Below are 24,800 nucleotides of genomic sequence, written 5' to 3'. Positions count from 1 at the left end.
TATCGACAAGTTTCGCATTAGAGCGAGAAGTAACTCTGCAACACCTAAAGGGTATCTGATCGCCTTTGTTAAAATGAGAAGAAAATTTAACAAACAAAATCGGGGTTGCTAGTTTCACAAACCGATTATTATAAAATTTTGATCAAAATTAATTTTTGAATTAAAACTCAATTTTAACTAAAACTTATATACATTTAAAGTTCTGTGGACATTCAATGAACTAAATTTGCTGGACGATAAACATTTTAGATATAGTTTAAATTGATAACATGCATCCCTGTAACCAACCAACAACAACAAATTATATCGCTGGCGGTGTCAGTCGTTCGTCGACATTCAATCGAGAAAAGTGTAAAATCCAAGTGAAATAAATCATAACATATCTTTAAAAACGACCAAATCCCTAAATTTTATGTTCTGCTGAAATGAAATAAAACAAAGAGTTAATAAAGGAGCATATGAAAGAAGCGGAAGCAGGAATAAAGATGTAATAAATATATTACAAGACGTTAGTGAAGGAAGAGAAGTAAAAAAGGTGAAGTGCCACTCCTTTGTGTAAAAGACGAATGCGCCAGCAGTGGAGACGAAAGTACTAAGTGCATAAGTGTAGAAAAAGTCAGATAAATTAAAAATATATGCAAGGACGGAATGTGGAGTCAGCAATAAAAATTTGTTGAAAAAGATGCAATGTGATTGTACAAAATGTTAAGAGAAGTGAATTGAATGCATCTGAGAAATTAGTAGATAAGAAAACATGTAACTAGTGCATGTGAAATTCATGTGAATGAAGAAACAAGTTTGTGTATAATTGAAACGTAATTGGTGATTAATTAAACCACAGAAATATTTTAAGAACGAAAGAAATGTGAATAAATGATAAAAAGTGGAATATAAGATACACAAAGAGAACAAATTTTATATAAAGTAATACATGTAAAATAAACTGAAAATTAAAAGTTAAAAATACGACAATAAAACTTCGTCGTGGAGTAGTTAATATAATGCACTATATATATTTTCGAGTTTTAAAGACTGATCGCCACCATGCATACTATTGAAAAGTTTCGAGTGAGTCACGCATTTTAGTAAGCAACAGCGCAGCACTAGAGCTAAAAGAGCAGAAAATTAAGGGTAGCAACAAACATCAACAAATTTAGGTGTGTGCTACTGTCTTAAATAATTGCGTTAATAGCCTAGAACAAAGTTACAATTTCTTAATTAAATTTTTTAAATCCAAGATTGAAATTCAAAACAGTCTATTTTAATTATACATACATATTGTCAAAATGACTAGTTTCACAAGTCTGAAGGGTTGGTTTGGTCGCAAGAAGGAACCTATCTCAGAAATCGGTAATCCAACCAACTTTCAACGGCATTATCATGTATCAAGAAATGAAGAGACGGGGCATCTTGAAGGTTTGCCTGCGTCCTGGACAAGACTTATGAATGCACAAATTACCCGCGATGAACAGGATAAAAACCCTGACGCTGCCTACCATGCCGTTAAATATTATAACTATTCCATTAAGAAAAAGGACAATGAAGTATTCAAGCCGTTCATTACGGAGGAGGCCATACACGAGGAATCAAAAGAAATAGATAACTATGTGAATTACAAAAATAAACACAAATCACATGATCCAGATAAATCTGATGATGATGAAATATATGGAGGAGGAAGTTCTACTGGGGAAAGTGGTGCATCGTCCAGTGGAAATAGCAATAGTAGTAGTTTCAATGACAATCAACAAGCCATCCGTATGACCGGTTTGAATCAAGTGATTAAAGAACTTGAGTCAAATTTATTAGCGCAACGCGAAACATTGAAACCAATTTCATCATTCACCGCTGACGACCGTCCTCCATTGCCTGCCAAAAAATTACAAACCCTACCCCCTAAACCAGTTTTAAAACCAAAGCCCAGAGCGGTAACTCAACAGCTTTCTCGCGGAGTCTCTGATCTTACTACTATCAATGCAGAAGAACCTTTGAACAAGATCAACACTAATACGATTATCCTCAATCCTGTGGCTCCAACAGATGCTGATACTGAACCAGCTGAGGAATCCATTTTGCGTCGATCAAAAGATAAACGTGCACAGAAGACAGACGCTGAAATTTATGAGGAACTTCGCGCTATTTGCAATATGGATGACCCTCGCGAACGGTATCACACTACGCAGGAGGTGGGTAAGGGTGCTTCTGGGATTGTATTCATTGCAGCCGATTTGCAAACCGAAGCGCAAGTTGCAGTTAAAACCATCGATCTTAAAAATCAATCCTCAAAAGATCTCATTCTTACTGAGATACGTGTATTGAAGGATTTTAATCATAAAAATTTAGTAAATTTTCTGGATGCATATCTACTTGAACCAGAAGATCAGTTATGGGTAATAATGGAATATATGGATGGTGGTCCACTAACCGACGTTGTCACCGAGACAGTTATGAAGGAAAGACAGATTGCGTGCGTTTGTCGTGAAGTTCTTTATGCAATAAGTTTTCTACATTCCAAAGGTATCATTCATCGTGATATTAAATCGGATAATGTGTTATTAGGTATGGATGGTTCGGTAAAGGTGACTGATTTCGGGTTCTGCGCAAATATTGAAGGTGATGAAAAACGTCAAACCATGGTCGGTACACCATACTGGATGGCTCCGGAAGTCGTTACACGCAAGAAGTATGGAAAAAAAGTAGATATCTGGTCAATTGGTATTATGGCAATAGAAATGATCGAAGGACAACCACCATATCTCTATGAGACACCGCTTCGTGCGCTCTATCTTATTGCAGCTAACGGTAGACCTGACATTAAGAGCTGGGATAAACTTAGCCCCAGTTTACAAGACTTTCTTGATTGTTGCTTGCAAGTGGAGGTCGACAAACGTGCAACAGCTGATGAATTGCTACGGCATCCGTTCCTTGACGATTGCAGTGAAGTTAAAGCATTGGTGCCGAACATTAAAGCAGCCAAGAAAGTGCTGCGGCGTATGGTGTAAAGTCACATGTGAAGGGGTAGTAAGATAAAAACAACAATTATCTACATAAAAGATCTGATCATGTTGAATAGATTGACGTGCAATTGTATTATTGGATTAGTGCAGTTGTGTTCATGAGCTGTGCAAGAACGTTGTGTATTTTAGTTGCCTATTTATATACTACATAGCTATAAGTATGTATAAGAGGAGCCTTCGATTGGATGTGAAGAATATTGAGTACGAAAATACTATTAAGATCTGCCACAAAGTCTTAATGCTAAGTCAATAAGTGTGACAGAAGGGTGAAGGCGAATGCTGAATGGAATATAGGGGGATAGGTGAATAGTGTATTGCTGTTGACAGAAAAATGTTGTAGAAAACATGAATAGTGCAGCATAATTTTTATGGATTTTGGTGCATTAAGTGAAGCGTGCGAGAACATCGCTGGTCGAACAGTATTGCAGTCGAAAGGTAGGTCCATAAACTGTATGTATTGCTTTTTGCGTAGTAATGTCGAATTTACAGTATTCAATGGCAATTCTTAATAAAATACTATGAACATACATATGTGTACAATAATGTGTTTTATGAATATTCATTCTTTTTTTACACTGAGCGGGGTATGTAAAGTTTGCAACGATGTTTATTACATAACATCGGAGATACCACAAAGTACATATGTATATAAATGATAGCGTGACGAATTGAGCCGATTTAGCCACATACGGCTGTCTGTCTGTCTATATATACGCGAACTAGTCCCATAGTTTTTGAGAGATCGACCTGAAATTTTGCACACGTTCTTTCCTCACCAATATAGCACATAGCATAACAAACTGATCAATCAAACTCAAGTATTTGTATGGAACACTTTTTGATTTGACAATGTATCTAAACGAAATTTGGCACAAATTATTCAAGCCATCGCTACAGTAGTTGCCATTTAAACTGACCGATCAAATCAAAATAAAGATCTTTATACAAACTTTTACGCTAAAAATAATGCACATGTGAAGGGTAATATAGCTTCCGTGCAGCCGACATTAACGTTATATTCATGTTTTTAATATTAATTTTTTTTTTTTTAAGTACCAATCCTACTGTTTAAAATGAATTTTGATAACAAAATATAACAACAACTGTGAATACTTCCATGTGAAAAATTTTGATTAGCGTTTGCATTGTAAGTTGATTTCGCTTACATAACAATCTAATGAATATACATCGAAGTGAAAACCATCGTTATATTTTACGCGATTAGCTTTTACTAGGAAACATATATGTAGATATTAGATGTATACATTTTAGGCAAATGAATTTACAATAATTTTAATGTTGCCTCATGTTATTGTTAAAACTGTATTGATTGTTTCATTTGCATAAAGTTCCTTTGATTTATGCGACACAAAAGTTTTTTTGCCGTTAGCGTGCCGATCCACGTAATCCAAAGTCTTTTGTCATTTCATACAAAGTGAAGTCTTTACGATTTTGGTGGGACTGAATGCTTCCGGTTTACTAAATCACTAAATCATGCCTAAAAAATGTTTATATAAATTTGAACAAATATGTTAAAACGTAAACGTTCTTAAGAACCAAAAGTATCATTGGCTGCAAAGTTATTGGCTCAATTATTATTTAACTCAGACTCGCACCAAGTATATTTTTAACTCTTTTCGAAATAAGAACTAAACAACTTTTTCACTCATGACGGAGGCCAATTAAACTTTTCACCAATATATTGCAATATATTGTTTGTATGTATGTAAATAAATAATCGATTTCACTAAAAGCAATGTATCCATCTGATCAATCTAAATATTTCTGGGTCAGAATAATTCAAAACTCAGCCACTATCAAAAAGCTTATACATATGTACATTTTTATTTTCTTTGCTTTTTTATATCAAAATGCGCAGCGATAAACGAAAGTGTTTCCCCTTGCGTATTTGGTAAGCGAAGCTCATTGGCATTCGTTGTTGATTATGTTTTTCGACAATCACGATCGGAAAGCGATTGCTGGTGTGTGCGTTGGTATTATATGTATTAACACGTACATTTGTATAACGTGTCATGATAGCGGGTAAAACGGCATTAGTTGTAAAAATTATAGTCAAGTTAGTATACTTTAAAACATATTCATATAATTTATTCTAAGAAGTCTGAATTTTAACAACGTCCGTTAGCATTTTTTTTTGATTATTTTGCAATAAAAATTTAAATAAATACATATGCACTTTTAACTATTTAATCTGAGAAGGTTGCGTTAATTTTTTTTTGCACTGCCGATTGTTTAAGTGCAAACTTATAGAAACATCCGTATAACCAAACATTAGGTAAATCAAATTTGTTCTTGGATATAGAAAAGAAATACTGCAAAGGTAAAATTATGTCAGATTAGATAAGTTATATATTATATATTTAAAAGTGTATTATATAAATTTACTTTTGCTCAACGCATACACTGCAAAAGAATTTGTTTGTTATCTGTTCAATCGTTATCACAAATAGCAACAACGCAGTTTTATTACTGATATGTGTTTTAAAATTTTTATTAATGTATATTTTTTATATATTGTACATTATGTATATATGCGAACTAGTCCCTCCATTTTTAGATCGATATACAATAAATTTTGCACTCGTAATTTTCTCCCTAAGAATTGTCGGAACCGCCGATATCGGACCACTGAACGACCAAAATACAGTTCTTGTACGAAAAATTTAACATGCACATGGTATTATAGCTTCAGTGCTGCCGTATATAACGTTTTTTCTTGTTTTTCGGTACATTCGCATGATTCAGTCTTGTACTTTCCTAAACTAACTCATTTTAGACTCAGTAAATACGAAAAAACGTACATCAGATGCCAGCATGACAGAAGTGTATCAATAAAAAAAAAATTATACGAATATCGCTTAATTTTTAAAGCATATCAATCTCTTCGCTTTTTTTGGTACTTGTAAACATCCGCCATGCATTGCAGCCATCTTTTCCTGGTAGATGAGGTTAATTTTGTGTGAAATATGAAAGTGTAGCTGCACTGGAGCGGCAAATAGTATATGCTACAACATATCAGCTGCAAATGCTTACAAAATAATAATCGTGGCATCCACTGAGTGATTCGTCGACATCTCTGACTTTTACGTTTCTCCTTTTTTAATCACATAAGTTTTGTGTAGTTTCGTTTTCGTCAGACATTTATACTTCCCCAAAGTGGTGTGAGTGTTTGCGGCGTGGCGCTTGTGGTGGCCATGGCGGCCGGCATTCACGTTCTGTCTGTTGTTTTTTGGTTCTCTTTTGTTTATTTATTTACTTATACTTGTTATACTATTGCAACATGTTGCTATAGAGTATAATAGTTTTGTTCACCTAACGGTTGTTTGTATCAACTAAAAATAATCGAGTTAGATATAGGGTTCTATATATATATGTATATAAATGATCAGGATCAGGACAAGACGAATTGAATTTCGAGTAACTTTCTGTCTGTCTGTGCGATAACTTGAGATTTAAGATATATTAATCAAACTTGGTACACATATTCCCTGGGCAAAGTGAAGACGAATTCGTAAATAGGTGTAATCGGACCACTGCCACGCCCACAAAATGCCATTAATCGAAAACATGTAAAGTGCCGGAAATTAAGATACAGAACTGCAATTTGGCACAACGAATCACATTGAGGGGCACCAATGGTTTGAAAATCTTTAAAAAGTGGGCGTGAACCCGCTCCAAACTAATAAAGCTATAGTACCCAAATTTGCACAGAACAAATTGTTTTAACCCTTCTTAGGAGACATTAAATTTTACATCCAGGATGTCAGAAGAGGTCTTAATAGGAGCCGGAGTCAAAATTAGAGGATGGGCGTGGCACCGCCCACTCTTTAGTAAAATCACATATATCGGGACCTCCCGGATCGATTTTATGTTCGCTACATAACATTCTTTTAATATTCCTATGTTTCAGAGTGAAAATGGAGTAAATCGGACTACACCCACGCTCATTTCCCATATAACAAAATTTTAAATTCCCATCTGATTCTTTCACTCTCCAGTATACAAATCAAGCACCAATAAATGTATCGTGATAAACCTTTACACGAATAGTACCTTTGAACTGTGCCACCTTATAAATTCTCCAAAACGATCCAAAAGTGTGGGCGTGGTTTCCTAATAACTACCATACATGTATCTTTATGCTTAAAATGGCATTAAATCGGGAGAAAATTTACCCTAGCCCCCATATAACTTATATAAGTATTTTCAAACTTCCAATTGACTTTACTCCTTCTATATTGGTGATGGTATATGTGGTACTTAAATGAAACTCAGAGAGCATTTTATCCGTTAGCAATGTGTAGTAATGCCAAAAATATATACTAGGTACTCCTATCTACATTTGTACGCACATAAAATAATTTTTGTTACTTTTACAAACCTTGTGCTGAATATATCGGTCAGTGTGTGAGTTATTTACTTATAAAATTGTTTGAAAATATGTTCTCAAGTATACCTTAACAATGTCAAAGGTTAATACAATAAGCCCCGACCTTTCTCTGTCCCCCTGTATAGTGATTTTCAACTTCCCAACTGACTATAAAGTTTAGGTTGGTCAAAATGTGTGATATTTTATTGAAATTAAGTGAACAAGTTTTCTTAAAAATTATAAAATTATATTAGTGATTTAGCGCTGAATATGTAATCTTCCACATCATCTCAATATATATAACACATTAAATTCGGTTGAGTTTATATCTCATATCACATTTGAGGATGACTTTAATGTAATTATAGTTGACGCGAAGTAAAATATAAAAATAAAACTAAGTGAGTCTATGATCTATAAGAGAACTTACTAAAATACGAAATTTGATTGTAATCCATTTACAATTTCATCGAATAATGAATGTTGAATTCTTTCGCAACATTTTTTTTTAATATAAAGTTTGGCCAACACTTATAAGTATTTCGCCGGCTTTGATCCTGAAGAGTATAAAATGTTCGGTTACACCCGAACTTAGCGCTTTCTTATTTTTTTTTTTTTTGTTTTAATTTGTTTGCTGCTATTCGTACGTGATTTGTGATGTTTTGCCTATTTTTTTTTAGTTAGTTATTGAAACGTTTATTTAAGTATGCTTTAAGAATTTGTTTGCTGTAATTACGTATATTTCTTTCATATTAATTATTCTAAGCGCTCATTTCCTTGGCCTCAGTTGTGTGCCAGCTGTTTATGGATAATTAACAATAAAACCAAAGGTGATTATTTTAATTGTATATATGTATGTACATATGTATATACGAGTATATTTGTCTATCTATCTATTTGGCACCTTATCTCCATGATGGGAAACTACACTTGAGTGAATACGAAAAATGCATTCACGTGGACGTTCGTTTACCCGTATCTACATCTGTATGTAGATATAGTAAATATGTATTTATGCATGTTTGTATGTTGTGAACATAATTTACATACAAGCGTTGTTTGCACTTTTACTCACATCCATACAAATCACATTTGTACACAATCGCTTCCACTAAAACGTGTGTGAAATTGCAATGATTTATGTTAGAGTTGTTGTTGTTGCTGTTGTATTTAATTCACTCATTGCGGAGTCACTTTTACTCATCATCAGCCAAGTGTTGCTGTTATTTCAAACGTGTTCGCTGATTTTATTTTTTAGCCGGATTTATGTTGCTAAATTTCAGTGGAAAGCAAGCCAGCAAACAAAATGGCAAAATACATATGTACGTATATGTGTGTACTAAATATGAAAAGTAATTTGTTTACTTGAACTGTTTTATAAGAAACAGTTCCTTACCTATGCGTTTCTTCACATGCGAGTACGTCAAAGGAAATCATCTACACTGTTTTTGGTTTTATAAAAAAAAGTTTATGGTAACAACATACACTACACTTGAAAAGCAGTATTATTAAAAAATAAATCCGCTGATTGACCAAAAATATTTCAATTTAGCTCTGTTTAAGTGGAAAAATTCATGAATCACGTTTAATGTATGTACATATATATTTGTGTCCGTGTGCATATATGTATTTGTGTCCGCATACGTTATACATTAACAAAATTTATTAATGACTAAATCCATATATATCTTAAGTTTGTTGACATTTGCTTTAACCCAATTAGTTTAACTATTAAGCTATTTTAAAAATGAAAATGTATATAGAAAATATATTACTCAACTAGCCGGTGAATGCCGCTGGCCATTGATTGAATTATTTTTATAATGAACAAGTAATTTATTTTCATTACTTTTCTTATGAAACTTGAGGACAAACAAATATCTTCATATTATTAAGTTAAGTTCAGCTAGAATTATGTCTATTTTCAAGCACTGGTACTGTGGTTAATGTACAAATTAATTATCCAACAATCTAACTCTTAGCTTTCTTAGCAATTAGTAAATGAATATATAAAGATAAGGCTCAACATTTTATAGAGAGTTTTTACAACATTGCTAATTGTAGATTTAATGGAACGCTTGCTCAGAGAATAGATGAAAGCTGTTGTTGAATGTGGTTTCGAAATTTCGAAACAGGTTATTTGCTAATCTATACTTCTGACAGCCAGGCATGCAAACCATGGCAGTCGGATCCATGTATCGGGACTTATGTATATCGGATCAAGGTCTGTCACCTCAGCAGCAATATTTTGAATTATTTTGATGACTCTAACTATCACTTTGCATGGCCAATGAATCCCACTAATCTTACATAATTACTTTTTCCTATGATCCGACCCCGTCGAAATAGCCCATTTTCTAAGTATTTCGATGACAACTAACTTGCGCCTTGCCACCCAGACAGAGTCTAGATAACCGGTACAACAACAACATACAAAGAGTTACAACCGTTGAAGTTAATGAAATGTTAATTTGTCACAGGAATCAAGGGAACTAGCGGATTCATTTTTTATAAATAAATTCCTAAATTTATTATTATGCAAAAAAAAGCTTCAAACGCAATGCTCACTTAGCTTTGCTTCCTTTAATGATTCGCATTAATTTAACTGGGGTGGTTACATGTTGTGACTATCAAATTTCAAACAAAATTATGTGTCATTTCAACCCCATTTCCCCGGCCAACTTGGCTATTAAGTTTTCGTGCGTTAAAAACCGCTGAGTCATACCTTATATAATATTGTATGTATTATGATGCATTTGTGCGAAGTTTGTATGTGGATTGTTTGTGTCTATGGTATGCCATATAGATTTGTTTGTATGTAACAATAAAAAGAGAAGAAAAAATGTTAACCGCGGCTGCACTGAAGCTAAAAAACTCTTTACAGGTGCATTTCTTATAGCATAAAAGGGTATAAAAAGATATTTATCTTGTTATTGATCGGTCAGTTTGTATGGCAGCTAAATTTTATAGTTTCTGCGCAGATTGTTGCGTTGCCTTGGACAATAATCTATGTCAAATTTCGTGAAGTTAACTTGTCAAATAAAAAAGTTTTCCATAAATGGATTTGGTTTTAATCGATCACATTGTATGACAGCTATATGCTATAATTTTACGATATTGGCGGTTCCGACATATGAGCAGTTTCTTGAAAAGAAAAGAATGAGTGCAAAATTTCAGAGCAATATTTCACGTATATACAGACAGGCGGGAAGACAGAAGAACTTCTTGGCTAAATCGATTTAACTCGTCATACTCATTATTTTATACATACATTTTTGTTTAGGGTCTCCGACGTTTCCATCTGGGTGTTATAGGACTTATTGAAACGTAGGGTCGGGTCTGCAAAGAGTAAAGCTTTTTATTTTTAATTACAAAATACCTAAAGAATACTCCCAGAGTGTTGCAATACATACTATTTGTTGTCTTAAATATAAAAAACAAAAACTTGAAAATGATTTAAGGTTTTTTTTTGTTTTTTTTTTTTATAAATGTGGCATTGTGAAAGCATAAGTATACTTAAGTATACATGTTCTTTCTTAACCTAACTTGTGTAGAAAAATATTGACAAAATATGTTAACCAGGCGACCACAGTTTGTTGACCTTGACTTGATTTTTTATTGCCCTTCCGCTACCTAATTAACGGATAATTGTGTAAATGTGTTTGCACATATGCGCATGTTGTAATCTTAATGGCTCGCTTTTAAGTTGCGTTTTGTGAGTGTATGCCTATTTACGAATTTCTCGTAGTTATTTTTAAAAATGTTTTCTTCATTGTTATTGTTGTCTGCTATTTAAGTACGACTATTTTTCCCATATGCTATTAAATATTATTGCCATAATCGCGGCGCAAAGTGAATGAATGTGCATTTCCAACTCAACACAAGCGTTAATCTCTGCTTGAGTGTTAACATCCACTTACATGTGTACATATTTACATATTTATATATATATATAGTACATATTTATATGTATGTATGCATAAAATATTGTATTAATCTTGCACGCTTTTACAGACACGCTACATACAAGCATAAAAGCAACAAACAATATGTACATTTTTAATAGTCTGTGCACTTTTGTGCCGCTGCCCGTCACTCAGAGTCAGTCAGTCAGTCGGTAATGCAACGCTGTAAACTTGTTAATATCCATGGGTTGGTTATTTTCGATTTTTAAATCGCCACACCGTGGCGCTGTCGATTTCGTTGTTGCTGCTAATATTTTTCTTTTTCATTTATTTGCATTTAATTTTGTTATTGCCGCTCTGTCTATGTTAATGTTTTTGTTACTACAATTTTTTTCTTCTGATTTTACTTTGGCCTTTGCTGCCGTTCCAGTTGTTGGTCTGTTGGTGCTCCGGACTAATTATTGGTGGGTTGATCGGTAGTCTGCTCTCTCAGTAGTTGTTGTTGCAGACAACACATTTTGTATTTTTATTTAATTTTTTTATTCATTGCTTTGGTAATGTGTGGTGTTGTTGTTCTTGCTTAGTTGCTGTCACTGGTTGCCATTGCCACGGTTTTGTGTTATTGTTGTTGTAACTTTTACTATTACTTCTGGTTGCTACAGTGCATTAGTCGGATTGCTAATGTTGCTTTAGCTGCTTTGTTGGCTGCCGTCTTCGCCGTAAAGTAATACTGCTTTTATTATAGCTGCTGTATCCTCGTTAGTGTTTTGTTGTTGTTTTTTGGGTGTGAATTATTTAGCCTCAACGTTGATTAGCATTTCATATACACGCATTCACAGATATGTAGCTTTCGCGTATTTCATTTTGTTCCGTTTCATTTCATTTCTTCACATTTCATTTGAAGTAGTGCAAGAGTAAAAGTCGAATTTAAACATTCATGCTTAAGTATACACTCCGTCATGCGTGGATATATGTATGTTCACATACATATGTCTGTACATATATAAATTTGTGTGTGCCCGGGGTTAAGTCAGACAGTCGCTATATTAAAGAAACTTGTCCGTTTGCGGATGAGTTATGTATCTGTGTACATACATAGATATCTATAAGGTATGTGTCTTGTTAGGTAATGCACCTAATTATGTTTTTACACACTAGATTGGTTCCAGAAAAAACCGTGTAAAAACAGAATTAAGTGTAGAAGCAAATCCTTAATCTAAGCTTTCATAGCCGTTCTTCTGTAACTCGTTCTTTGTCTTCTTGTTATCCTTTGATAATCTGATATTTTGATTGATAGATATTTGATCGGCGTTGACCCATTTTTTCATTCAAACATTTTTCAGTTTTAATTAAAAATCTTTAATAAATCGTCCACAGATCTTAACCAGTTTAAATTTTAGTGACCACTCTAAACAAAACTAGTCTTGTTTTTGAGGTTATATGAAATTTTACTACAGTAATGGGAATTTACGTAAACACTTCATATGTGCACTTACTACATATTCATATTCCGCTACGTGCATACATACGTATGTATGTATGTAATCTCACACATTATTAGCATTTGCGGAAACAAAGAAATTCCTCACAATTGCTTTACAGGAATTCTGAGTTAAAAGTGTATAAATATTGGTTTCGTTTTCGGTTGCGATTTTTGAGTTTGACAGATTGATTTTTCGGAAACATTAATTAAAAAATATAGAATCAAAGTTTTACATATTTTTTTAATTTTTAAAACACATACAGTCTTCATTTTCCGACACACAAAAAAAATCAGATATGTGATTTTACCAGAACACTAAATTATAATAAATACAATAGCAATGTACCCAGTAAAAGCGCAAAGATTTGAATTTTATTTACTTAAAAATTAATCTTGAATGCTTATTTCTTGCATAATTTGTTGCAAAAAATTGAAAACCTTCCTTCTACTGCAAGCACAGAAAAGAGAAAAAAGTTAACGCATATTCTTAAAAGGTTAATTTATTTATTTAAACTTTGTATACCCTGAACTCAAAACTCAGAAGTAAACGTCAGACACCCTATAAAATATACGTACATATATATAAAAGTGATCAGTGTGACGTCTCTTTCTCCTCAAGATGCTGCTCATTAGATGGAACCACCGATATAGGGCCACTACAGCATATAGCTGCCAAACAAACTGGACGATATTTAAAAAAGTATCTTCACGAAATTTGGCATGGATTATTGTTTAAAGTAACGCTAAAATCTTCGAATAAATTGTTCAGATCGGACCGCTATAGCATAGAGCTGCCGTACAAACTGACCAATCTAAACCAAGCTCTTGTATGGAATTTTATTTTTCAAGGGTATTACAGCTTCGGTGTAACGTTTTTTTTGTTTTTGATATTATACTACATGAGATCTCCATAAAAGAAATCTATATTTTTGATCCTAAAGTAACACTACTACTACAAACTACTTTACAACGAAAAAGTCAAAGGTTTTCGATATCCAAAGATAAAAGATTTCACTCAAATGAGGAGGTCATAATAGAAAACATCTCTTATTTTGAAAACCTCCAAGTGTCCGTCGAAAAGAGAGTCGAAGAATAAAACCATACTATCGTAAAGAAAACTTCTAACTTGGTCAGCGGCAAGGACTGTAGAACAGTCGCTCGGTCACTTTAAACGAGTTTATCTCGAAACTACTTTTTTCATGTGATGGGGGCAAAAAATAAAAACTACTCGACCAATTTGTTTAAAATTATAGTACGTCATTCTGTACAGTACTGGTTATCACAGGAACTGGAATAAATGTTATATGTCAAAAATTTCTATTTCTTTTTATTAACAAAAAGTTGATAAACGTGGTAAATCTTCAAACTAGTAACTTTGACAACGTGCCATTTTGTCGAAATTTTTTTTATTCTAGCTCCGACGATAACTACATTTGTACTCATTAAAAATCTAGCATTTGTTTTTATTTCAGATGAGCGGGTGATATAAAATAACCCCCACCAGAGGGATCATTTTTACGAAGAGCGGAACTTTTTCTATTTCATAAAATACAATTTCACGTTAAACTGTGTGTAAGAAATTTCCATGTTTTTTATCATCTTCACATTGAAATGAATTCCCTGAAAAAGATCTTTTTTCCGACCTCTAGACCACCCTCTTAGGTCCCATTAATACTCGCATCGAAGGACTTAAGTGTGTTCTTTTGGTACCCAACACGCATAAGTACCTCAAAAAGCGAGTTTTAATATATGATCAATTTTTGGTTTGTAATGAAACAAGGTCGATACAATCAAGAAAAAAAAATTATGTTAGTATTTTAAGCTGCCAGGCATATTGCCGATTTGCATATTGCCGATTTGCATATTCATGAGAAATGGTGGAGTTTTGAGAATTTTGAGCTCTTACATACAAGTATATTGTACTATATATTTTCCTACCAGATTTTTTTTTTAGAGTAAGCCCTATCATTTGTTAATTTGTCATATGAAAGTAAAATAACCGAACTTTAAAATTCATCCTCGATTTAAGATAGAAACTGTAAAATCTACTAAAATATGAAAAGAAAACTAAGACAAACATTTTTGAATTAACCGCACGTCATTGAGTAAGTCATATGTATGTAGTTCTTTTGTGTGGATTGCGTTCATTTGACTTTCAGCTGCATTTTTGACTGCAAATATTTATTCAGCCTTATATTTTCTGGCTCATGCTCAAAATTTCGTATGCTATATTACTCCCTTTTAAGATTAAATTCGTTTTTTCTTTTCTAAAAAACCAAAAGTATAGAAAATGTCTACAAATTCATTACAATTCCTTGAACATGTGACTTTTCATGTATTTGCACTTAATCTTATGTATTTTTTAGTAGAAAATCGTCTGTATATTGAATCATACACTATAGTGGCTCATTCTTGCACTCTCGCACACTGTAATCAGTCGTCAATATCTCCAATACTGATAAGAACACTGATAAGTCGCTATTAATTTCAATTTAAGACTTAGAAGAAAGCAACACGTACAAAATATATGTACAAATATACGAGCGCACTTTGGTCTGGGTATGTTTGGTTAGTGTTAGCAAAAGAATAACAATAAAATGCGGACTGCAATAGATAAGAGTTTTAGAATTAGATAGTTTGCTGTTAGTTTTTAGTGTATGTGTAATTATTATATTATATATACATACATATGTAGCTTTCGATGAAACGTTATATAAGGGAAACATTCAACAGCATATGACCAAAAAAAATCAATGTGTTTGTATGTTGACTTTATAAAAATGAAATTTTGTATAAACACCGGTGTTTTTAGCAAAAACAAAAATCGACATCTAAATTAATTATGAACGACTATGGTTATACTTGTATGTATATAGAGAAACATTGCTACAACTTCAGCTAAACAGTATTGCAAATAAATATAAACTTATATTATATGAAAAATACGTAATAGAAGATGAATTTCGTTGGTATTTATGCCACTGAAAAATATTTAAATATTTGTATTTATTTAATGAAAGTGATGAAAAGACGTGTCTAACGTTTTGGCTGTAGTTGTGCGTCTGTATTGTGTACATTTATAAGCAAAGAAATAATGTATTGTAATAAACAAAATAAAATACCACATGTGTGATGTAGGTAATGTGTTTTAAAAAGGTCACCTGTGAGAATGCCTCATTGTTTGCAAAAATGTACCGTGTTTATATACAACAGACAGAAATTATTGTTTTCAACACGTAGACACACAATACAACAATTTGTAAAGAGGCCTAAAGATATACATAATTTTAAAAATACCGGTACCACATCCTTGGCACTTAAGCCTTGGTCAAAGAATGTGTTACACAGTGTCTGACAGGTAAAATTAAACGATATACGGCTTACTTATATACATGCATACACACATCGATATATGTACAATATGTATATTCAAATATAATATATTATATATTAATATATGCCAGACTAATTGTATGCAGCAGTAGTAAAATAGATAAGCAATTCCACAGGGAAATTTACGCTTTAATTGCAAACAGTGTAAATGGATTGTATTGATTTCTTTATTTTACCTAAACACTTTTGCTGAATGCGTTTGAAAACGCGGCGCAAAAGAACTCAGTTTTAATTCGATTCAAACGATATAATGGCATTTGAGATTCTGTTGAAACCAATATACATTTTTAAAAGTACATATCAAGATTATATATTTTGTTTCTTTAACATTATTATTTTTAATTAATAATAAATATTAACAAAAAATGCATAGCATACATAATCCATGAACAATTCTACAAAAAACTTAATTCAACTTAGTATTTTTATATTCTCAAGATTTAAATCGAATTATTATATCGAGGGTAGCTTCCATTGTGTTTTTTTTTTTAGTATTGTTGTAGGTAAGATTTGTTTACTGTTTTTAAATAAGAATGTAGTTCTAAATAAAGGTTAAACCATTTTTCAGTCACTAATGATTTCGCCCAATTCATTTAAACTAGTTTTTGCTATTTCATTGACTTTTGTTCTCTACATCTATTGCGCTGATTTATTGACATATATTCGCGTATTGAATAAACTGCTTAATAAAGCTGCGGGATTAATGGTTGTGATGTGGTCTCCCACCGGATTCATTTGTCTGATAGCTTGACTCCTTCTTCTTCCGACTGTTGGACAATCAAAGAGTATGTGCTCTGGTGTCTCTATGCCTTTGTCGCAGTATCGACATAGATTGAAGATTGGGTCATATCTCTTTTGTGGCCTTCTAGTCCATTATATAAGTTTTTCATATTTCGTCGGCCATTGCTTGTACTATTAGTAGATATGTACGTTAAAGAATAAATCCACTTTGTCATGTTATGATTGATTGAGGAATTTGATACAATTGGAACAAAAAATGTGAAAATGCGTAAACTGTGTTTATCAAAAGTTGTCTAGAAGGGAAGAAAAGATACCCATAAAAATGTATGTAGTACATAGGTTACTGGAGTAATTAAAGTTTTTTTAATCATTCGTTATCCTTTGTTGTCTTCATGAAAACGCTTCTCAAAGTCCCTGTCTTTTAATGGGTGTCTTTAGTTACGAAAACCTGAATCAAGTTCCAGAAGAGTAGGTTCGTTGAATGCGATAGATTTAGTTTAAGATCAACATTATTGCCATTTAACGTCGAAGTTAAACATTTTAAGACCAAATAAGAAAATATTTACAAAAGCAGTAAAACAGCAAGTAAGGAAAGGATTAGATCGCAACCGTAAATTATATACTCGCACAATATGTTAGAACCAAGGGTGTAGAAATATTTGCAGCTGCTTTCAAATATTATAATAAGAAATGTGGACCATGAATTCAAAATTCTTATTTAACAAAAATCGTTAATCGATTATTCTCAACCAGAAAACACGAAAGAACATTGTAGTGGATATATAGAGGTCAGGGGAACGTATGGACCAATTTCATAAATTTTTAAGGTCGAAAACCGAGGGGGCCGGATAGATATATAGAGATGTTTTCTTTCAATAAAAACACAACAAAGTGTTAAATTTTATTTGTTGTTTCAGACAGTTATACTTGTATGTACGATTTTCGCTCGAAAGCTGGTAGCTGACTGCCATCTTGGTTATCTTCTCTGCTCTAGTACTTACAAAGATTGGATCATAGTTAAAGTATTAGTTTGTATAATACTACTATAATAACTAATAGTATCATATGCCAACATACATATGTACATATATAGTACATGTGTCAATAAAATGCTAGTAAAGCTGCCCGCGGATTACAAAGAACATGCACAAGCACATATTCAATAATCAAGCAGACAAAATTCGTCAACCGACAAAATATGGTATAAAGCAGCTTTTATAACATGAAAATATAAACTCAACTCAATTGTGAAACAATAATCACAAAAAAATTTAATAACGAGCGCTGGAAAACTACGAACTTTTTGTTATATAAATTTAAAGCAAAACATTGCAATTCATGTGTGCATTATGAACATATACCTAAACCATATAATATAGATGATATATGGATATGTATAGTAATATCGCATACAGCAGCGGCATCGGCGGCACCAGCGTCAATTATCAGCGTAATAATTATATTTATCAGCTATGGGCCGCCTCGAGTTGAGGCCTTTGCAAATGTATAAGTACACATAGGTATGTATGTATAAAAGTGGAAAAAACTTCAACGGCAATTGGTGAAAATAATCGCTTTGTTTTTGTATTGTACATTCCTATGTGAAGTGAAGCGCTTTTGCGGGAGTTGAAGCATTTCTTTGCGAACATATAAATTTATACAGACGTAAATATTAGTACATACTATGTTTGTAAGTGCTCTATTGGAACTCTCTGCACAACTTTGCAAGGATATGCTTTACTACAAAATTTATTGGCTCGTGTTCGATGAGAAAAACGGATGATTTTAAAGTTGTGATCTGCGAGTACGAGGTCAAAAATGCCCATGCTGGCATCAATGAAGCACACGGTACAGGTTTAGTTTAGATAGCTGACACCTTTCTCCTACTTATATTGAATGAAGCCTGTCACAAAACTGGTAAGAATGACACTACTACCTCAAATATACATACATATTTGTTGGGCCGGTTCGTGTTTCCCAGCAGGGTGAATTCTTATTCTTCATGGTACATATATTTAGCTATTTCAAAGTTTGTATTTAAGGAGATAGGCCAGTCTAGAACCCTCAAAAAGTCATCACTTTTAACAATTTAACTTGGGCAAGGCAAGCGGAATCAAATTTTTGCTTTCACCTTGTCTAAGAAGGAAATGGACTTATAAATACAAGGTTAACGCTTTAAACGAAAAAATGAGCAATAAATTGTTTATAAAACAAGTTTCCATAATATTAAACAGTATTTTTTTTTTCAAACATTCGGTAAATTAATGAATATTTTATAATAACATTTTCTTACAATTTTTCTTTTATCTTAATAAAAATTGCAAAAGAACATAATTAGATTGAATTTCTTTCTATGTAGTTGCTAGATGATATCGATATCTGCTGTTTTATATTCATGCAATTCCCATTTGAACGATTTAAAGATGAAGAATTATTCTTAAACTTATAAAATTGTTACCAAAACTATAAACATTTAAATATAATATTTCCTTAATTATACACGAATATTAATTAGTATCAAACTGCAACTGCTGCAACTGCAATTTATTTTTATAAATTAACTGCTATAATATGTATATGTTACTTAATAATATGTCGCGCACTGTATACGATTACTTTGTTACTACTTAAATATAGTATATGTTGCGGTTGTGTGAATTATTGACACACAATAATAAAATATAACAATGCAAATACACGTTGCTTTATTGTTAAAATTGTCGAGCTATACTACTAGTTAGCGCTGGAATTTCCGCGAGCTTTATATAAGCGTTCACATATGTATATTTTCTAAGCGTTTACTGCACATTATTTTGTTTCAATACAGCGGCTTCTTAGTAATGAAAGCTATTAGGGACAGAAATTTAGTAAGTAATATTTTCTAGTTGATAAAGTGATGAAATGTTTTATATTCATGTAAAATTAATGAAGTAACGGCAATTAATGATAATGGTAATAATCAAGTCAGCTGTTTTTTTTTCATTTCGTTGTATTACCACATTGACGTTTTTGGTATGAATGATAAAAAGTTATTGCCGTCATAACGGATTGTAATGTTGTCGATAACAAACAAGTGCATGACGAAATTCTAAAAATAATGCGAGTAGCATAATTAGAGTCTTTCAGTTATACTACTTGGGTTGAAAATTCTTGGATCTGATGGAGTGGACGCGCTACAAACATAAAATCTCTCTTGAAGTTTCTTACATTCGCTGCTAAGTAATTGTTCTCAAAATATATGTAGGTAGTAGGTATTACGATAAAGCTATGCGTGAGATGTCTGCAGCGTTTTTTAATATCATGTCAACGATTTGGCTTATTTAGCTCGTGACGCGATTGAATTAATTACTCTATGAACTAGTCTCTCATTCGCCATTCAAATGCGGTAATTGAGCTATAGCGAGTGTTCACTATTTCCCAGACGAAAAAAGTGGCTCACGGGAAAAAGATTGCATTCAAATTAATAGATAAAGATGAAAACTAACTCATACTATCAAGCCGGTGTCGAAATGTCTCCTCCACTGTCCGGCTTTTGCTAGACTATATACTTTCGGTGGACCAGAAGACTTGGCCGAAACGGATATTGGCCGACTCAACACGTTTGTTACGTTTAAGCTGTCCAAGTGTAATTCTCCTTAGGATCGACCTTTTAACCTAACCTAACCTAATATATTCAGTCCTTTGCCAGAAATAAAAGAAGGACTCTACTTGTAAACAAAAACTAAGAATTATTTATTAAAAAAATTTCATATAATTTATACCCAAATAGTTAACGTGAGTTATTCAAATGTGCATTATTTTCTCTTAATTATGCTAAATGAAAAAGGCTTCAATACATTAATATTATGATGAAGTGAAAATAAGTTTTAATGGAAGGTAGTCTTGATTTCCTAATCAGTAAAACAACATTTACAATAATACCTCATTTTACCGCCTGACAGGTTTAGGGTTTTAATGAAGCTGACAAAATTTTTTAGCAAATTGTTGTAAATGTTTTTATTGTATATCCATGGATTTTTCCAAATAAGGTTTTTTTATATTACCGTCAAGTCATTGAATCTCTCAAAAATCAAAGGTTGTTGGAGTAATGAACTCTGAAAAGTTCCGTTTACTTAAAAGTGTCGATGTTGAAAAACTTCAAAAATCTAAAGTTGTTAATACCTCATACTCTATATACTATTTTTATTACTATTTCATTTCTAGATCATTTATTTAAATATTATTTTATCTCTTTCAGATAATTAGACGATAATTTTGAGCGCACCACCGGCAACTTACATGAAATGAAACATCCGGAGTTGTTTGAGTCTAATTATAACATCAGCAGCAGCAACAAAAAATAACACCGTAACAACTACTACTATTATTAATACTACAGCAACTACTACTACTACAACTAAATAGTAATCATTATGAGAAATATCAGCAAAGTCTGACTTCCATATTTTTTATTAAACATACACACACGCACATCAACAAACAGTAGTAATAAATAATTCTAATTATCGAAAAAATAATGAAAACGAAGATAATTACTATGTATGTAGTTCTATAACAAATAGCCGACTATACAAAGTAATCATTACAAACCGAACTATCAAACATGCGCAACTTTTGCCGTAGCAAAGACTATAGTCTGGTCATAAATTCTTACAGTGGTTGTACTCTTTCAGCTGATCAACTCAATTCATATGTAAAAAAGCATAGTTTAGAAGCAGAAAGTTAAAAAATGCAAATAAAGTAATTTATTCCTATTTTTCATTGTTTCAAAAAATATATGCTTTATTACTTGACTCAAAAATGCCAATAATTTTTGCACTTTACGTTTAGATGAAAGTGAGAGCTGAGTAACTAAAAAAATTATAATTTAATAAAAATTAGTCACATTTCAATACATAAGCAAATATGTATATAAATACTTGCGAAAAAAAGAAAATATATATACATATTATATATACGAACGATTAGCGATATTTTCATTGCCAAAATTATTGTTATTATACTTCATTTTAATTATATATAAACTTGTATGTATATTTACATTAAAATTTTTTTAATATACATATTTATATTTATACACATATGTATGTACTTTATTTAATATGTAACTTTATTAGTTTTTAAGTTAAGTTTTACGATAATTTGTATTGTTTAAATATTTATTTTGATTCTATAAATGCAATTGCACTTTTATCGTAACTTGCAAACAAGTTAATTTGCATAGTACATACATACATTTACCAATATTTTACGTTAAACAATTGAGCGTAATACAAAACGTAAATACTTATAATCAATTACTATCAATGTGATTTAAGCGATTTTATCAAAGCTATCTAATGTCTTAAAAACTACGTTAAATTCAGAAAAAAAAGTTGTTCTATGCGATGTTGTTGTAGGTTCTTGAAGGCAAAAATCAAACTAATTGAGACATTTTTATGCAATAAGTACTGCAAATTTAAAAAATTAAACATATTAAAAATAAAGATTGTATTTCAAACTAAAAGAATGAGACATCAATTAAATATATACATAAACACATACGTAGGAATAGCAATTAAAATAATAATAAAAATAAATATGTGGGCATTAGGGCGTGTATGAATGGGTCAAATATTGTTACAACACGCATTTATAATTTAGTCTTTACAATGTGCAAGTTGTGATGTCTGATAATTGATTTTTGCTGTCTTTGAACCATATAAACTAATTGAAATAAATAAATATACATACATGTAAGTCTTCTATAATTTTTTTTTTATATACTGTTGTAAGCTAAAGTGCCATTAGGACTAAATTGTTTAGGAAAAATCGAAATTTTATTGTTGTTGTTGACAATAACGTTCAGCAATAAGTTCACAATTTGTATTTAACTTAGCTATGTAAAGAGAAATTTCGTAAAAATTCCTTGAAAACGCATTATTGTAATTCGTAGTTTCAAAATCCATAGATTCCGTCTATATTTGCATGAGGAAGAACACATTTGTATTATAGAAAACATTTTCGACTGGCATTTTTTACGCAAAATTTGTAATTTTATAGACAGGCATATTCAAATACACACAATAATCAAATATGTACAAATTTTATAATGTTAGTTTTCCATTAATTGTACTACAAAAACAATATGTATTATACAAGTACTTGCTTGTAGGTTAAAAAGCTTGATTTAGCACAGCTGAAATGTTTAAAAATTCTAAATTTTAATCTTAAGCCAGTAAATTGGAACACTTATACCTTTGAGGTGCATACGATTATAATGCAGTGTCGCTACAACTAAATTTTAAGTGTTTTATTTGTGCTGCGGATTTAAACACATTTTTTGAAGTTAGAATATCAAATTAGTATTTGTAGCATTTTTCTGCTATGCAATCGCTTGCCAGTCGATGCCGATACACTTCATATTGCTGAAAATTAATAAATTTAAATCATAAAAATATAGTGTCACACCTAAAGAATTTATATCCGCTACATATACTTCTTAAATTTTTCAAATCAAAACATATTATTACCATTATGGACTTTCTCATAGAGGATTAGCATGCAAGATATACTATTTCAACTACAATTAGATTTCAATTTAAATAATAAAATAAGTTATTTTCACGTTTTTGTGATTGTTACAATAAACTATTTAAAGGTTTTGAGTAATTCAACAGCAATTGAATGTTTTAAAAACTGCAGCGCTACTAAAAAAAATTATAAAACGCACAATTTAGTAATAATTGGTAATTAAATGCATTTCATTTACTGATATGTACATATAAACATATGATATAAATACATATGTATGTGGTATATGCATTACAACATTTCATTGTAGCTAATTATTAAATTCGGAAATATAGTTAGAATATAATTAACAAACGTGTGCTTTAGGGTGTCCGTTATTTTCCAAGTAGATTTGTTTTTTTGCAAAAGCCGCCTAAAGTTTCAGTTGTTGCCCTACATAAAGGATCTCTAAAGCAAATAAAACTACAACTTTGAAAAATTGATATGCTAATACTAAGTTTTTCGCTAGCCAAAAAAGGTCTTCATAAAAACATTCCTTTAACAGTTATACGTAGTTAAAGTTATGCATCAAATGTACTGTATTCACAAAGTACACCATGTCGTATGAGCAACACACAATGTATCCTTCTATGAATGTTCAGGTCATTTGATGTATAATTTAAACTGCGTAGAATATTTAAAAGGATGTTTTTATGAAAAAAAAAACATAAAAGTTTTTTGTAGAGCGAAAATTGTGTATTAAAATTTGTATTACTTTTCCAAAGTTGTAGATTTACTTAAATATCACAAAATCCCATGTTATATATAATATGTACATGTGAAAAGAAATATGCTTTAGTCACGGTTTATGTTGAAAATAAAAATCTCATTTACGTTGGATCTTTTTTAGGGGAAAAAACAAAAACTGCAGGTGCGTTTGCAAAAAAAACAATCAACTTCAGAAATAATGCAGACCCTAATGTGCTTATTACAAGGCAGATAGATATGTATATTTTTTATTTCCCTCCACACAACCTTTATAAATTCTATTATAACATTTTATTGTATGCAAAGTTTTCTTGATTAACAATGTTGTAGTTGAGGTTAAATAATTTCGCTTTCCATTTGGTTATATACCATATTTTCTTGTAAATCCCTACAGTAGCTAAGAAATTGGTTTTGAACTGCAATATAGCTTTTCTTGAAGCATTCACTTAACATTTCTAAACTCTAACTTTTAATAAATTTCCGAAGTTCACTACACTTCATTTTTATTGAAATCTATGATGCTTTCTGAAGATTTCGTTTTACAATTTTAGTTGACTCTCTCGCAAGCTAGCAAATCATATAAATCTTATGCACATAAAGTATACCTATTT

The 24,800-nt window shown here is 31.7% G+C and overlaps 1 protein-coding gene across 1 annotated transcript; it reads left to right on the top strand.

Moving 5' to 3' along the window:
• The first annotated feature begins 257 nt into the window (after nucleotides 1–257).
• On the top strand, nucleotides 258–23,210 carry Pak3 (p21 (RAC1) activated kinase 3). The gene is made up of 2 exons (XM_014240593.3): nucleotides 258–3,452; nucleotides 21,167–23,210. Exon 1 carries the CDS (start codon nucleotides 1,287–1,289, stop codon nucleotides 3,000–3,002), a length of 1,716 nt encoding a protein of 571 aa, XP_014096068.1. The 5' UTR covers nucleotides 258–1,286; the 3' UTR covers nucleotides 3,003–3,452; nucleotides 21,167–23,210.
• Nucleotides 23,211–24,800: the final 1,590 nt, after the last annotated feature.

Source organism: Bactrocera oleae, chromosome 2, assembly GCF_042242935.1.
Source record: "Bactrocera oleae isolate idBacOlea1 chromosome 2, idBacOlea1, whole genome shotgun sequence".
In the NCBI taxonomy this organism is placed as follows: domain Eukaryota; kingdom Metazoa; phylum Arthropoda; class Insecta; order Diptera; family Tephritidae; genus Bactrocera; species Bactrocera oleae.
The sequence above is the reverse complement of the archived record's forward strand: the minus strand, read 5'-3'. Positions and strand labels throughout refer to the sequence as shown.